Below are 17,179 nucleotides of genomic sequence, written 5' to 3' on the forward strand. Positions count from 1 at the left end.
AGAGGAAAATTAGGTTTCATGGGAGAAACTTTCAGGATGCTTTGGAGACACATCTTATAACCCATCAATACAATATAGTGCAATTTTCATAAGTTTTTTCTTCGTGCTTTTCGTGTTCGTTGTTTTATGGTGATTTTTGGTGGATCCTTCTATCATCGTGATTTGTATTATTTGATCCCCCCAAAATCATCCTAAGGCATCAAGTTAACTGTGTGAAGAGTTTGATTGTCGAATTTTAGTAATTATTGCACTATTTACGTTTGATTTATTTTTATCATAGTCTGTTTGTGAATTTTATATATTTAAATCCATATATCTGATTACCTGATTCTTATGGTATTAGTTTCCCATTATTATCTAGTTTATACCCTAAAATGTTTAGGACAATCTAACGGTTGGATCTTTCGGCGTCGTTTTTAGTGACGTGATAGCTGTTTCTCGAACTAAATTTTGTGAATAAATTAAATATTTGATTATGATGATTTAAAATTTGAATTTATTTTTTGTAATCATTTACCCCTCTAATTTGGTAATTTGCGCATATTAGATCCTATAGCACTGGTTTCATGAAATAAGTGATGATAACGGGAGAAAATGGAAGTCCCTGCTAGAACTGAGCATTATGCAACTTTTTTGGGGCCCAAAATCTCCTGACAGGCCCATCCAGTAGTCCCACTAGGCCAGCGAAATTTGGGCTCGGCCTGGGCGGACCGCTTCAGTTTTTTTCTTCTGTAAAACACTATGTTGGCCCAAGCTTTCGTCGGGACTAAGGTGTTTAGGCCTGCTGTCCTCTGCCAAAATTCGTCTTGTAAGTATCATCGAGCCTTTATGGGTAAGCTTTTTTGGCAGAGCTTGGTCTGGGCAAAAATTGCTCAGTGAAGCGTCTGTTTGATTCGTGTCTAATTTTGTCATGTTTAAGGTTAAATAAGTGTGATCTACTATAAAAAACATATCTAATAAATTCTTAGCCATAAGTAAGATATAATTAATCAAAAAATTGAGTATATAAGGTGTATCTTACTACAATTATAACAACCAACCAAACAGTTGCCTAAATATATATGTCAGAGCAAATCATAAACATGATAAATTTAGACACGAACCAAACATATGCATAGTCTATACCATCAAATTTTACGACAACATAAATTGGTGGCTGCTCATGGATAACATCAACTGAGCTGAGTGCGTCTCGTGATGCTAAGATGTACTCTCTATTTTTCTTTTTATAGGATGTATTAGATTTTTAAAATATCTTTAAAATTATACTTTAATTATTAATTTTTTATAATATATTATCAATTGCTATATCAGTAATATCATATTAAAAGATCTACGAAATATGGATATATTTATATAACTTTTATACATTAAATAAGTAATATAATTTGATTAATTGTTAGTTAAAACTTACAAAGTTTGACATTTTGAAATCCTAATACGTCGTATAAAAAGAAGAGGGAGTAACATGCAATTTGTACTCTTTGAAACAGTTGCTCAATGTTTGTATGCCAAGTCTAGAAGTTATCAATCTATGTAAAATTGATAATTATCTGTATTTTTAAGTTATAGTTTTATGGATATGCTCACCAAAGGTAATGCCACTTTTTCAAAAGTTACATATTTTCCAACCCCAAATGAAAGATCAGTTAAAGAAACACCAGTATAACTGCAGAAGGCATTCGGAGGACAATCCAGTTTAAACGCGTCCATAATTCATTCAGTCGTTACCTCCCGGCTTGGTTGAGTTTGCAATAATCCGTTTGGATCATTATTACATACCTAAATTTGTTGTCCATAAGTAAATGCAACTAATTTTTAAGGAGAAGCAACCACCAATAATTTAAGCCTATTCGGCTATGTTCCAATAATTTTTTGCAATGGAAATAGCTGGAGTATTACTTGTTAAAGAGAGTATTCTCAAGAAGAAAAAATATTTCAAAAGAGAATAGAGGGGATTACGCAAAAGCCCATGTAGCACCATAGGGATAGAAACGGTTTGTTCGTGCGTCGTAGGAGGAGATGGCAGATAGGCAGGTAAGAACTAGGTGTGATCGACGCCTAAGGTATTCGTGGCCTGCGCCAAGCGGCAGCCATACGAGTCAGCAAGGTCGGCTTGTAGACGTGTGGGTAGTGCTTAGAGCAACAGGTGTGGAAAAAGGATTAGAACTATCCCTCGTACTGGCTCACCCATCAACTCTTTTAGTTATGATTTGTGAAATTTAAGAATTCATGTTTCTGCTAACATTAGTCAAGCTTATTCTTCTTGTTTTAATGTGGCTTCATAACTATGTTTCATGCATAAGATGCTCCATCCCAACAAAAAAAGAAGTAATGGTGATCTTTGTCGCCCTACTCCACTCGCGAACAGGTATGATTTTCCAAGTTTAATTTTATCTGAAATGAGGGGGGGGGGGATAAAGTAGAACCCTGACATCTTCCGCCCCCTTGATCTTTACCAGATGTGTTGAACGCTTGTAACTTCTTTTCCTTCAAGTGATTTATTCACTCATAGTCACTTAGATTTCCTTGAGTACGATATATTTACAAACTTTTAGGTATCATGAAGAATTAATAAGGAGTGTATTTATTTTTTCTGGGTCAGCTTACATGAATTAATTGGTGAAATTGGTTTTGTAGCTCTAAAGTAGTTTGAGATAGCAATAGGTTAAGCAAAATTCTAATATGTGGATTAGCATTTTGGTAAATTGAAAATGTCATTTATGCCCATTTTTAGTTACCACTTTAAACTTTTTTCTCTTTAAGTTTGCAGGTTGATCCTGAAGATGTTTCAAATTTAGTCGAGTACTAATTTCAGCTTGAGCTGTTTTGACTTTTTGATGTGTTCAACAGCTGAAACAACATTCACTTAGCAAAAAGTTATCTGACTGACAGCTTAAAAGACTTGATATGATCTTAATTAGTTTGATTATCTTCTTTTCAAAAAATTATTGTGTATTATTTGTCTTCCTCGTGTTTAACCCAAATTTTCTCTTGGGTTTTGGGTGCCACACTAGAAGAAATCAATTGCATTAATCTGAAATACACCAAATTTAAATACCTGCAACTCAACCCTTGGTGTTGATTGTTTTCTTATGTTTTGTGATTGAAATATGCTATTACTTCTTCCTTTTTCTCCTACTATATTATCTATAAGAGATTAGTACTTATTTCCAGGCTTATATAGTAACAGTGTGCACAAAACAATTCTTTGATCGGTGTGAGCATTTCTGACTTATTTTATCAATCATATATTTTAAAAGTCAAATTTTATTTTTAAACTCACTTGCCTTCACCTGGTCTTTGTTTATAATTTAATTTGCATCTATTTTAGTGTCAATGTGTAAGTTTCATGGTTGGCATGGACAAGCTTGTATGGAAGGTAGGAAAATGATGCAATGGTTTTTTTAGTCCTAAATATTTTTATTTTTATTGTAACATATGAGTATTTAACTAATATTTTAAAAGAGAATAGGAGGCATTTCACAAAAGTCCATGTAGTACCATGGGGATAAAAACGGTTTGTCCTATATAACTATACATAGTGATATCGTCGTTGATAAAAAATTGGCTTAGGTATCAACAACCACATCACGGTGCAGAGTTACAGATGATCTCCTTCCGGGACGGGGGTGTATCTGATCAAGCCGATCACAATCCGACGGCTGCCATCCACACCTCGTAAACCCGTGCTAAACCTCTCAGCCGCAGCTCCTTCCCTTCCCCAGTGCCGAATAGCTTCTAGGGTTTCCCCGTCTCACCCCAGCCCGCCAACTGCCGCCGCCTCCGCCTCCAGCTTACCCTCCTAGCAGGCGCGCCGCGCGGGACCCGATCCGTCGTCGTGGGGATTCGATCTCGCTGGGGAAGTGGAGATGAAGCCGGTGGTGGGGATCGTGGTGTCAAACAAGATGCAGAAGTCGGTGGTGGTGGCTGTGGACCGCCTCTTCCACAACAAGGTGTACAACCGCTACGCCAAGCGCACCTCCAAGTTCATGGCGCACGATGAGGCCGACGCCTGCAACATCGGCGACCGGGTCGGTAATCTCACCTCCCCATCGACCCCTCTCAAGCCCCTGCCCTACGTTCTAATATTGTATTCCTGCGACGTGATTCGTCAATCGATTAGACTGGTGCTGATTCGTTATTGGGTCCTCTTATTGCGACTCCTTGGTTGGGATTTTGGTTTCAGTTCAACTAATTGATTTAGTGGAAGTTACATTTCTACGCTCCCTTGTTGAATCCATGGAAGGGGGATAGAAATGAAAGCAATGCTAGCGTTCCTGTATACTGCACTGTTACAAGTTTTAGACAATCTTCCATTTGGCCTTGCTGATTAGGTTGGACACCTCATGGTAATAATCTAGATCCGTTATCGTGTATTAGGGCCACTTAGATGTGTGGATGTGTGTGGCTGTTATCGTGTATTAGGGATCTCTGGACTGGTGTGCTTGACTGTTTGAATGAGGTTTGATGGATAATTTCAATTATATGGTTACTGGGGATGACACTTGATCGGTGTAGGTGGGCTAGGCAGGTATCAGGTGCTATGCTAAGCAGGAGGGTCGCCTAGCACCTAGGAGCTGCCTAGGCAGACTAGTGGCTGGCTTTTCAAACATTATCAGTAGACCATTTGCTATAAATGTACTAGTAATATACTAATGTCGGAACACAAAAACTACTGTTATCTGTGATGTTGACACTACTGGCGCTCTTGTAGTTATGATTTTGTGTTTTTTCTGTTCTGATGGATATAAATTTATCTTACACCTTTTGTTATTGCCATTCTAATTGCATAGTTAGGCGAACCTCTTGTAGTTTAGAAATGTGGGAATCCATCAAAACCATGAAGAGGACTTCTTCCTATTGTTTGAAGCTTTTCATGGCATATTCAAATTGAATGAGAATGAGAGCCAACGCAACAACAATTGTATTGATCTCCGGTGTTTATAATACAAAGTACAAGCACCAACGTGCGGCTAACTAACCGCTAATTGAATCCTAGTCTAACGGATTAGGTTAACAGAAGAGCCGTTATGTGGCGAGCGGAACGAGTCCATGGCGTGCACGAGAGTCTCACTAACACCCCGCTGCAGCCTCGACGTCGTTGGTGTCGATGCATAGGATGGTTCTGAAGTCCTGAAACGCTGCAGTTGGAAGATCCTTTGTCATTATATCTGCAAACTGCTACCCTGTAGGAACATGAATCACTCGAATGTGCCAAGGGCCACCTTTTCCCTGACAAAATGGATGTCCAGTTCAATGTGCTTGGTCCGCCGATGGTGGACAGGGTTGGCCACCATGTAGACTGTAGAAATATTATCACAATATACAATGGTTGCCTTTTGAACAGTGCAGTGTAGCTCACCTAGTAGTTGCTTCACCCAAACACACTCAGCCACCACATTTGCAACTGTCCGATTTCAGCTTCTGCACTCGATCGGGACACCGTTGCTTGCCTCTTTGAAGACCAAGAAACCAATGATTCACCAAGAAAAACGCAGTAACTGGACGTTGATTGCCGAGTGTCAGGGCACCTAGCCCAATCGGTGTCGGAGTACACTGTGATGTCACTTGACGAAGATGTTCAGATGTGAAGGCCATGTCCTGTTGTGCTGCGAACATACCGGAGCACTCGCTTGATCATTGCTAAGTGACAGTCCCTTGGATCATGCATGTGAAGACATATTTGTTGGACTGCATAGGCTAAGTCAGGTCGAGTTACCGTAAGGTATTGGAGAGCTCCGGCCATGCTCCAGTAATGGCCTGGATCAAAGGGTTTTTTGCCGCTTGAGCTCGAGACCTTCGGCTTAGTATCCATGGGCATTGAAATCGGCTTGCAATTAGCCATGCTGGTGTGCTCTAGAAGATCTTCAACATACTGTGATTGACAGAGGAAGAAGCCATTCTTGGAGCGCTGAACATCGATGCCGAGAAAGACCCGAAGAGGTCCCATGCCCTTTAGCTTGAATTCTTGTTGGAGGCGTTGAACGAGGTGGTGAAGAAGAGCGTCAGAGGAGGCTGTCAACACCATGTCGTCAATGTACAATAGTAAAAATGCCGTTTGATTCACACACCATAGTACAAACAACGAGGAATCAGACTGCGTCGAGACGAAGCTGAGCGTGGTGATGAAGTTGGTGAAGCGGAGGTACCAAGCGCGCAACGCTTGTTTTAAGCCGTAGAGGGACTTGGTGAGGCAACACACTGCATCGAGTTGAGACGGGTCGACGAAGCCAACAGGTTGTTGACAGAACACCTATTCGTTGAGCGTACCGTGAAGAAAGGCGTTGGACACATCAAGTTGATGTGTCGGCCAATGTCGAGAGGCGACATGGTGAAGCATAGTCCAGATCATCGCTGGTTTGACGACTAGACTAAATGTCTCACTGAAGTCTATCCTTGGCCACTACGAGAGTCCACAGATGACCCACCTTGCCTTGTAGCGATCAAGGCTCCTGTCCGGTTTCAGCTTATGCCGAAAGATCCATTTCCCACTGACGGCATGACGTGAACACCGCATGGTCGTTGCACCAAGGTCCAAGTCCCGTTCGCACGAAGGGCATCGAACTCAGCTTGCATAGCGCCTCGCCAATGTGGATCCTTCAGTGCAGCGCAGACAGAGGATGGTATTGGTGAGATGGTGTCGGTGGTGGCCATGGTGGCGTACCGAGGGTTAGGCTTGAAAACCCCAGCTCTCGCGCGGGTCACCATGTGGTGTCGCAGCTTCGAGGTGCTTGACGAGTAGTCGTCACGGGAGGTGGGCATGCTGGGCCGGAGCTAGCTGCGATCGTCAACGGATGTGGTACGACGGTTGGCGTGTCGTCGAGCACATGAGGTGTGTACGATACAGGTTGCTGGCGCGACAGGCCGGATGCAGAAGCTGGCGAATCGTAGAACACTAGTGGTGCCCGCGGGATTGGTAATGGTGATGCTTGTATAGGAGCAGAGCCTGGTGAAAATTGCGATCTTGTCAAATGCGTGCATGGGGACGAGGCACTTGTGGTCGCTGGTGCAGGACCATGCACTGCTGGTGTAGAGCCTTGTCGTGGTTCGTCACACACACTTCCACTAAGTGCGCCGAGATGCATGCGTTGGAGAGGTAGGTCTTGCAGATCGTCCTGAGGCGTCGCTGGGTAATGGCGTGCTGCGAGCCCTTGTTGTCGGCCGTTGTACAGTCGGGTGCGCCGGCATAAGGACGATGTCAATCTCAGCTAGCCGTGCATCAGCCGGAGGTGATGAGCTTGCCAGTGGACTGCAAGCGCCGGCGATGTTGGGGAAGGTCGATTCGACGAAGATAACATGCCGTGACGTGATGACGCAACCTGTAGCTGGATTGTAACACCTGTATCCTTTTTGATCGGGTGAGTAACCAAGAAAAACGTAGGGTACAAAGCGTGGTGCCAACTTGTGAGGTGTGGTGGCAGTGAGATTCAGAGAGCACAAGTATCCAAATACGCGCAAGTGATCATATACGGGAGGTGTGCCGAGAAGAGTTTGGTAGGGAGTGAGGATCCAGTGAAGTGCACGTTCATCTATTGACGAGGTAAGTTGCCATAGCGAGAGCCTCAACCCAAAATGCAAGTGGTAGAGATGAATGGAAAAGCAGAGCACGAACACTATCGTTCAAAGTACGTAGAATGCGTTTGGCCTTACCATTTTGAGGGGAGGTATAAGGGCAGGAAAGACGAAGAAAGACGCTGTGCGTTGCAAAGAACGATCGCAATGCCGTGTTGTCGAATTCGCGTCCGTTGTTAGTTTGGAGTGCGAGAATTGGGTGCTGAAACCGAGTGGCAACAAACGCATGAAATGACAATAAAAGAGGCAAAACTTCATATTTACGACGCATAGGAAATGTCCATACGTAGTGCGAGTAGTCATCCAAGATTTCAAGGTAATAAGTGTATCCAAATGTGCTAGGAATGGGTGAAGTCCACACATCAGAATGCAATAACTAGAAAGGAAAATGACTAACAAATGTGGAAGAAGAAAAAATCAATCTTGTGTGCTTACCCAATTGGCATGCATGGCAAATATGAGTAGCAATTTTATTGCATGCAAAGGGAAAAGAAGCTAATGCCGATGAAAGAGAATCACGTCCAGGGTGCCCAAGCCTTTGATGCCAAAGGTCGTTGGAGAGTGCTTGGGCGGAGAGATTATTTGGTGGTGATGCCGCATGAGGAGATTGCCGTAGTGGATAGAGCTCGTCGCTGCTATTACATCGGAGGATCACCGCTTGAGTGTGAAGATCCTTGATGGAAAATCCAAAGGGGTCAAACTCCATAGAGACAAAATTATCATGAGTAAGGGCACAAAGATCAGATTCTTGATGAGCATGGGAGAGTATAAAACATTGCGAAGAGAAAGAGGTAGAGGGAGTGGAAATGGAACTGTTACCGACCTTGGTGATGGGTATGGTCTCACCACTGCTGACAACAGTGTTAGAAAAAAGAGAGGGGTGGATGGATTGGAATATACCAGAGTTGTTTATCATATAGGATGAAGCTCCGGTGTCGAAGAACCAATCTGATGAGGTGTTGGCGGAAGACTGTGTGGCATAGTTGAGCACGGCCAACAGGGCAGACTGTTCCCAAACAAGTGGCGTGCCTTGGATTTGAGAGCTTGGTGGGAAAGCGAGCAGCGTGCCTTGGTTTGGATTCGAACCATGGGCCAGGTAGGCCCGTTAGGTGGGTAGCTGAGGTCGGGGCCCAAGAAGACCAGTACCAGGAGCACGCCAATTCATGGGCCAGACCTGAAACATGCCAGTCTAGGGATTGATGCCCGTTGCCCATGAAGCTGCATCAGGTTGTTATGGTGCAGGGTTGTCGTCGCTGCCAGTCCTGATGGAGCGGGAGTTGGAGGAAGAAGCGCCACCACGTCCCTTTTTCTTCTTGTGCTTCTGACGGGACCCACCAGATGAGGAGCCATCAGAACTAGAGCGAGGAGTGGGCGGCTGGGCGGAGCGGTCGGCGTACATGACCTAGGCGGACGCTAGGCGAACCTCCTGTTCCTTGCGATACTCCATCAAGAGGTAGGTGCGAGTCTTCAAGAATGATGGGAGAGGGTCCTGCGAAGTGATTGAAGTAATGGATGAACTGAACGTCTGGTTCAGTCCGCGGAGCATGTTTAGAACCTGATCCATGTCGTCGATTGGCTTGTTGACATCGCGGAGGTTGTTGGCGAGAGTTTTGAGTCGGCTACAGTACTACGTGATGGAGAGATCACCTTGTTGCAGATTGTGGAACTCCGCCTCGAGGTAGACAGCCCGCGTCATGGCGTTGTCGTGGAAGATGCCGTGGATGGCACGCCAGACATCATGAGCCATCTGCTCCGGCTCCATGAAGATGGAGAGCAGCTCAATGGACATAGTCATGTAGAGCCAGTTCACGATGCACTCGTTAGTCATGACCCAGTCTAGATCATTGGGACGAGGGACTCCATTGTCGGCGGCGTGATGGCGAATGCCAAACTTGTCGCAGATGGTGTCGAAGAAGCGACACCACTGTGTGTAGTTGGAGTCACCGAGATCCAGCGTCACGGGAATGTGCGCTCGAATGTTGACCATCTGGATGGATGCCGCCGTTGCGAGGGCGGCGGTGGGTGGACGAGCTGGCTCGTTGGCGCGACATAGGATTCGCTCAAGCTGGTCAAGTGAGGAGGCTGGAGAAGAAGTAAGGGAGGAGGCGTTGGAGAGGTCTATGTTGGCTTCCATGGCAGCGGAAGAGTTGGAGGAGGATCGTTGAGCAAACGAATTCGTGAAAGAATGCCAAAGCTAGTCTGATACCACGAATGAGAGTGAGCCAACACAACAACAATTGTATTGATCTCTGGTGTTTATAATACAAAGTACAAGGACCAACGTGTAGCTAACTAACCGCTAACTGAATCCTAGTCTAACGAATTAGGCTAATAGAAGAGCCGTTGTGCGGCGAGCGAAGCGAGTCCAAGGCTAACATGAGAGTCTCGCTAACACAGACCTGCACATTCTTAGCTTTTGATACCAATCTGTAGTCACCAAACCTTATGCTTGATGTGCCACACTGTGATGGGACTATTTGACCAATATACGACTACATTTTTCCATAGCAGCTTGGGAGATTTGGAAGCAGAGAAATGGCCTTATCTTCAGGCAAATAAGACCTTTCTAGCAATGGAAGTCCTCTTTCATTGATATGTAAATCTGCACTTGCACATAATGAACTCTTCTCTTAGCCTCAGCTTCTCTTATTGGTTTAACCATAGTTGTTACGGCGGTGTGGTGAGGCACGGTGACGCACCACCTTCACAACTTTACAGCGCCTATGGCGCGCGGCGTGACGACGTAATACACACATCGGCGTGGCGAATACACATACTATAGTCTAGGATTGTACGATGATAATCTGTAAAAAAAATTTAGAGTCAATAAAATAATAAAAGATAGAGCTAAACAATGGATTCGAGTGCTCTTTGCTATCATCTTGGCTCGTCCTGGCTTCGGCCCACATGTATTCCTCCCACCACCCATGCGTGTGCTTCCATTTCCTTGGCCGGCCCACCGCGACAGCCCTCTCCCTCTCCTTGCGTCTCCACGCCACAAAGTCCAAGTGTCGATCTCATCTCTTACCTCCGGATGTCGCCGTTTTTCTCGCTCACATTCCAATCCCGAGTCGTTCACAATCCTGACGGACTAGGTCGCATGAGGCGGCGGACAGACAAGGGGTGCAGGGGCGGGACGCGGTAGCGCAGGCATCTCAGGGAGCAGGGGCGAGAGCGGAGGGGTGGGGGCGTAGGGACGGTGAGGAGCACGAGTGGTGGACAAATTTCAGTCTCGGCAGCGAACGGATCTCGGTCTCGATGGTGATGGCGATGGCGGCCAAGGCTACGGTTCAAGCAATCAGGTGTTGTTCCCCTCCCAAGGGCGGGTTCTTACACGTTACTCACCCGTTCGCCACTGGAAACACCACTTCCCATTCGACTTGCATGTGTTAAGCATGCCGCCAGCGTTCATCTTGAGCCAGGATCGAACTCTGCCCAAAGAGGTGCATATGGTACCCAAATAAGGATAGGATAGATATGTCAAAAGCAAATCTGATTACACCTATTCCTAATCCTAAATAGAATGTAAGGACGTAGGGATTTCTATGTAAACAGAGTATTCTATTTCCATAGGCTCGAATGACCACTTCTCATAATAAGAATGTGCACGGTCTGGTTCGGTATGGAATGAACTTATAATCTGATGATCGAGTCGATTCCATGATTATAAGTTCATAACCCTAGCACCCATTCCCATTTTTGGCGGCACCTAATGTTCGATCTGCAACCTACTCAAACTCAGTCCCCCTCCTCAACCCCTCTACCGAAGGGGAATGATGCCCGCCACAACGAAACTAGTCGCCATAGGACGTCGTAACGGCGACACAACGACGCCACGCCGATATGGTGGATGTCATAAGCGCTTGCGCAGCGTCGGCGAGGTGAGATCCACATTTTCGCCATGCCGATATGGTGACGCCATGACAACTATGGGTTTAACTCTTTTGTATAGGTTCTCTTGCTCCTTTGTGTATATTAGTTGTCTGTTGTCAGGTTTGTTCTTTCCTTCTTGTCGTGGTTCCTTAACCATGCTTTGTACCTTTTTCCTTTTTGTTTACTAATATAATACCACAGGAGGGGCTTCCCCTACTGTTTTCTTTTCCCCTAAAAAAAACTACAACTGAAGCTTAGTCGAAACTTGGAACTTCTTTCTTTGCCTGTCCAATAAGCTAAACCCTTCCATGTACTAGGGGCTCCAAATAAGATGAAACTAGCCATGCTTGTGAGGTTGATGAGATGAAGTTTCAATAATGTAGCTATCGTACTGGAGAAATGGAAAACCTAATCTAGGGTAGAAAGTTGAACAATTTATCCACAGAAAATGTACAGCAATAGTGGATATTCAATTAGTGGCTTATTTTTTGCTTCTTAGTTTTCTAGGATCCCATGTGTTATGACCCTCAAACTTAGATGTGAATGTTCTGAATTTCTGTGAGAAAATTCCCATGTGTTTTGACCCTCAAAGTGAGAGACAAATTTGCTGAATGTCGGTGAGACAATGTAATGCTAAGGACCAGTGGCGGATCCAGCCCATGCTAGGGAGGGGGGTGCTGGGCCTCTTGCTCCTGAGCTTCCTAGGCTGGGCCCGTGCTATGTGAGAGTATCAAATGGATGTATGATGCACTTTTTTCTAGATTTTCCCCTTTATTCCTCCTGGGCTTCCTGGGCTGGGCCCGTGCTGCAGCCCCTAGCATGGCCATGGATCTGCCCCTGCTAAGGATGTCGTAATATTATTTTTAGACCAAAAACTATGGTGTGGCTTTATTGAAAGCTTAATAAATGTACAGTTTTTTGCTGGGGATTCTAGCTTAAGGTACAAGTCCAAAACATAAACATTAGCATCTCAACTAGAAGTGTAAAGTTAACTAGACCAATGACTACATCGTAATAGTGTTAACATCTGATTTTCCTATTATTTTCTGCTCAATGCAAATGCTATGATAATGTCAAGTGTTAATATTATAAGATGCAACCAGTTCAATTGTTTTTGCTTTATGCATTTCCCGCAACACTGAACAGACCTAAACAAAACTTTGTCTGACTGTTACTCTCAATTCCTTAAAATGACAGTTTTATTTTACTTTATGATTTATGATGATTGGGAATTTTCAGAATTTTTTTGGTAGCGCCTCGTTTTAATGTATCAATGAGCTTAACTAGTTGCATTACATCTAAGACTCCTATTGACATTCTGTTTATCTGCTTACAGGGGGCTAATCCCTTTGTACTATGATTATGTCAATATGTAACTTACGTTACATTTGTTTTCTTCTCCAAGAACCTTTTTTATATAATGGCTGGATTATTTTAATTCAGGTTAGGCTGGACCCTTCTAGGCCCTTGAGCAAACATAAGCATTGGGTTGTTGCTGAAATTCTTCGCAGAGCTAAGGTGTATGTACCACCATCTGCAACGGCATCCAGTGAACATGATACCAAGGCTCAACAGGCTGGCATTGCTACCAAATGATCCACCTGAAGTTCCTATGAGGCAAAGACACAGTTATCGATTGGTTTTCACTGTATGTTCGTTTCCTTGTGGATGTGATGTTTAATCCATGGAAGAAATAACACGGCAGCCGTCATTTCTGCTGAATTTGGTTTGTTCTTCTGTAGCCCCTCTTTTGAATGGCAGCCAACGTGGATGTAATTACTGGCATTAACGAGACCAATGGATTCATGTCAAGCATAGTACTCTCCACTTTCGAGATCCACTGTCTTTGGACTTTGCGTGTATGGTTGACAGTTCTGTCTTTGTGGTTACCCTTCAGTAGTCAATTTGATTCTGCTAGGTCTTCTAATACGGAAATGGGCATGATAAATAGCATGGACGAGCAAAAATGACTTGTGAAAGTTGGATGGTAAGTTATTGTAAAATAAGTTCATGGTGGTTTAAGTCCAGGGTTCCATCTCACCGAATTTACTACTGCTGCTGCTGGTGCTGCACTGGTTGTTTTTGCCGTGCTCATATTCATGCTGTCAGGATGCTAAAAAAAAAAAAAAAAAAAAAAAAAAATCATGCTGTCAGGTCATCTGCAAGTAAACAGTCTTTTTCTGCCTTGTTTGCTGCAGATAATTCTAAATTCATGGAGATTTTGCGATCAGGATTCAGGAGCTAGATCCCGAAGCACTTGCGGTGCAGGGTCAAGGTTTGACTTACCATTTGAGGCTCGGTTACCGAGCTCGATCGGTAACTGAAAATGTGCGGTCATCACGATAACCGTTTGAAATTTAGTTGAAATTTATATAAAATTTATTTACTAAAATTTGAAATTTAGTCAAAAATTTGTTAGAATCGTTTCTCAGTAACCGGTCGAATTAGACTGGTTATTGAGTGATTTTTTTTTGATTTATCGAGTAATTTTCTTAAATTTTTCGTATTGTCGGTAACCGTTCGATTTTCTCGATTTTCGTTTAAGTTAAAAAAACCTAAAAATTAACTCAATCTTGTAAAATCAATAACTAATTCATCTGAGCTTTAAATCAAGTGAAACAAATTTTGTTGGTTTCCTTACAACATGATCTACATGATAAAAGTATTTATACTCATAAAAAAGGTGAAAATTTTCTGTGAGAAAATGTATTTATTAAACCAAGTTAAATGCATAGTTTACTTTTTGCTAATCCAAAAATCATGAAACTAATTTTGTTAGTCTTCTTACATGATCCTATATCTTTTAAAAATACATAAACTCATGAATTAGTTATTATAGCATGCAAGATTGTGTAAATGTGTTGCGACTAGATTAATTCATAACTGATCCATCACACCTTTAAAATTAGTTAAACCACTTTTATTAGTTTATTTATACTATGATTTATGTAGAAAAAATAATATTATACATGAAAAAGTTAATTACAGTATTGTTTCTTAACATATTCACTTTATGCTTGTGAACTTTGAAAAATCGTAGAGAAATTAATAAAACTCTAAATGAAGTGAAATCAATTTTAAAGATCCTCTTAAGATACGTCCTACGCAAGAAAAATATATGTTTATATGTTAAGTTTTTTCTTAATATGAGTTAATAACTGAGTCGCGCGCCTAAACTTTTTTTATTTTTTTTAAACTTCCTCCCTCTAGAATATGATGCAAACGGGTCCACTTGTTCTAATCAACACATTTTTAGTGTCGGGTCAAACGATCTCCAGCGATTGGGCACAGATAAATGAAGCAGGAATTCCAAGAAATATCAATACAAACCGTTCTTAAAGTAAAGGAACGAATGATCTCCCACTTTGCCACTGTGGTTTCGAATCACAACTCTACCTCTTAAGAATTCATCAACTGAACACAGCCCATGTGAAAAGTACATAAACAGTAGTACGCCAGATTTGCATTCATATATATGTTTACTTCGACAGTCAGTGTATAGCAACATTATTCTTCATTTGTCACCTTTAACTTATTTATAGGTACATATATATGATTACGTCGGCCATATGCATCATGTGACGTAGGGATTGAATAATGATTGCGCAAAGAACAAGCTATAATACCATCCCTACACGCATCACAGCTCACTTGCCATGCCCACTGCCAGCGTATGAGCCCGCTCGGGACCCAGCGTACGAGCCAGCACTAGATCCCCCGTGCGGGCCAGCGCCAGACCCTGCGTACGAGCCGGCTCCGGAGCCCGCGTATGAGCCGGCGTCGGAACCGGCGTACGAGCGCGCGCCTCCGGCGTTCGAGCCTGCGTATGAACCGTCGTGTTAGCCTGCGTAGGACCCTGCGCCGCCGGGCCCGGCGTCCGACCCGGCTCCTGACTCGGCGTGCGAGCCTGCACTGGACCCGGCCGACGACCCAGCGCCGGACCTCGAGCCCGAGCTTGCCCCGGACCCCGAGCCCGAGCTTGCCCCGGACCAGGACCCTGAGCCAGACCCGGAGTAAGACCCAGATCCTGACCCGGACGCAGCACCGGAGCCAGAGCCGCCACCGCCAATGCCGATGCCGATCCCTGAGCCGATACCCAGGCCGCCACCAACGGCAACCCCCAGGCCGCCGCCACCGCCGAGGCTGACGCCCAGCTCCTTCCGTGCAATGTGACGGCTCTCAGCGGCGAGAACGAACGCGGCAACCACCGCGACTCCAAGGACGACTACGGCGGCGGCCTTCGTGTAAGCCATCGCTTCGTGCGCGCAAGCCGTGAGATTGCACTGCACCGACGCTATGTGTGTGTCCGAGCGCCTCAGGCCGGAGTCGAGTCGAGGCGAGTACGCGCTTCAGCTAGCTCTCTGCGCGATCGATCGACGCGGGGACGGTGGGGTTACGAGGTGGGCTATTTATAGGATCCAGGGGCGCGACACGGCAACGCGGCGCGGTAGTGGGCTTGGATTTGTGGCGCGCGCTTGTGGCGTTGGCCGGCTGGAGCCACTGCTGTAGTGGAGCAATGCTGCCGCGCAGATTGGCCGATCTTCCGCGCGCCGCTCGACACGTTTGGGCGCCAAGGTCGTCTTGGTGCATGCGAATGCATGGTGACCAGTTACTCCATGTAGCAGCTAGTTTCTCAGGCAGCGGTGTTTGATTGGATTAGCTGTGTGATGGTGTGATACGAGCATTTCGGCTTTGGAGATCGATCGGGAGGTTCGACAAATCCAATCAAACTCGTGTCAATTTTACCCCTGATATATCTGCCTTTGCTGGAAGCACGACTGATTTATTGATAGGCTTCTGCAATACTGCTAACAGCAATTGTCTCGTGCTAGCGCTCGTCATTCTCATTCGTCAACCCAGGAGTTGGCACTTGGCAGCAGCAGTGCCTTGAGTCGTACCCTTCGCTTTTGCGAATGAGCCGAAAGAAACATGCGACCAGGCTGGGCTCCAGCTTGTAGGTGACGGCGCGGTACACATATTGTGGTGAATCTGGCATGGTTATAATATAGCGCACGACAATAATCGATTATTTAATCCTTTGAACAGTTTTCTTTTGCTTCAAAATTTTTTCCTTTGATTTTCAGATTTAAGGACCATTGAGATTACTTCATTTTCCTTTTTTTTCTTAAAAGATTTGCCTAAGTTCTTAATGACCCATTCAATTCCATGTCTCGTTTTTATTCTATTTTCTATATTATCAAGAATTTTAAGATTTCCTTTCATGTCCAGGATTTTTCTAGCTCACTGACCGTCATCAAAGCTAACCTTCCATATGATTTCTACATTATCTAACTGTTATCATATGTTTTCTCTAAATTGAAAAAAAATATTGACTTTCTAAATGTTGTTTAATTATTTTACTCCTGCATTAAAGTTTGCATAATATAACATATATCTTGTTTGTTTATATTTTTGTAACTTGAAATTATAATCTCCGTGATTTTATTGAACCTGCTTTTTTAGATATTTACTTATGTTGGTTGCTGGTAAATTGTTTTTAGTTGGTTTTCTTCATGTTTTGAACATGTACTTCAGTTGATTATTGCCAAATAGGTCATATTTATCCACCCACATCGCCCTTGACTAAGCTGGTTGTCGGTAAATATTACTTCAAAATAACTTTCTCTCAAGCTACCTATAGGTGGAAAAGGCTGCATTAACGATGTGACATGGATCCAGAAGGATCCCCTTGACATAATTAGATCTCGAGCTTCAAGAGATGACTATTAGT

General features: G+C 44.0%; 1 protein-coding gene across 1 annotated transcript; it reads left to right on the forward strand.

Annotated features, from left to right (window-relative positions):
- The first annotated feature begins 3,642 nt into the window (after positions 1–3,642).
- LOC133899544 (uncharacterized) lies at positions 3,643–13,284 on the forward strand. Its single transcript, XM_062340539.1, has 2 exons — positions 3,643–4,034; positions 12,892–13,284. The coding sequence occupies exons 1-2, from the start codon at positions 3,873–3,875 to the stop codon at positions 13,042–13,044; spliced, it is 315 nt and encodes a 104-aa protein (XP_062196523.1). The 5' UTR covers positions 3,643–3,872; the 3' UTR covers positions 13,045–13,284.
- The last annotated feature ends 3,895 nt before the right edge of the window (positions 13,285–17,179 follow it).

The sequence above is a fragment of the Phragmites australis genome, chromosome 18, assembly GCF_958298935.1.
Source record: "Phragmites australis chromosome 18, lpPhrAust1.1, whole genome shotgun sequence".
In the NCBI taxonomy this organism is placed as follows: domain Eukaryota; kingdom Viridiplantae; phylum Streptophyta; class Magnoliopsida; order Poales; family Poaceae; genus Phragmites; species Phragmites australis.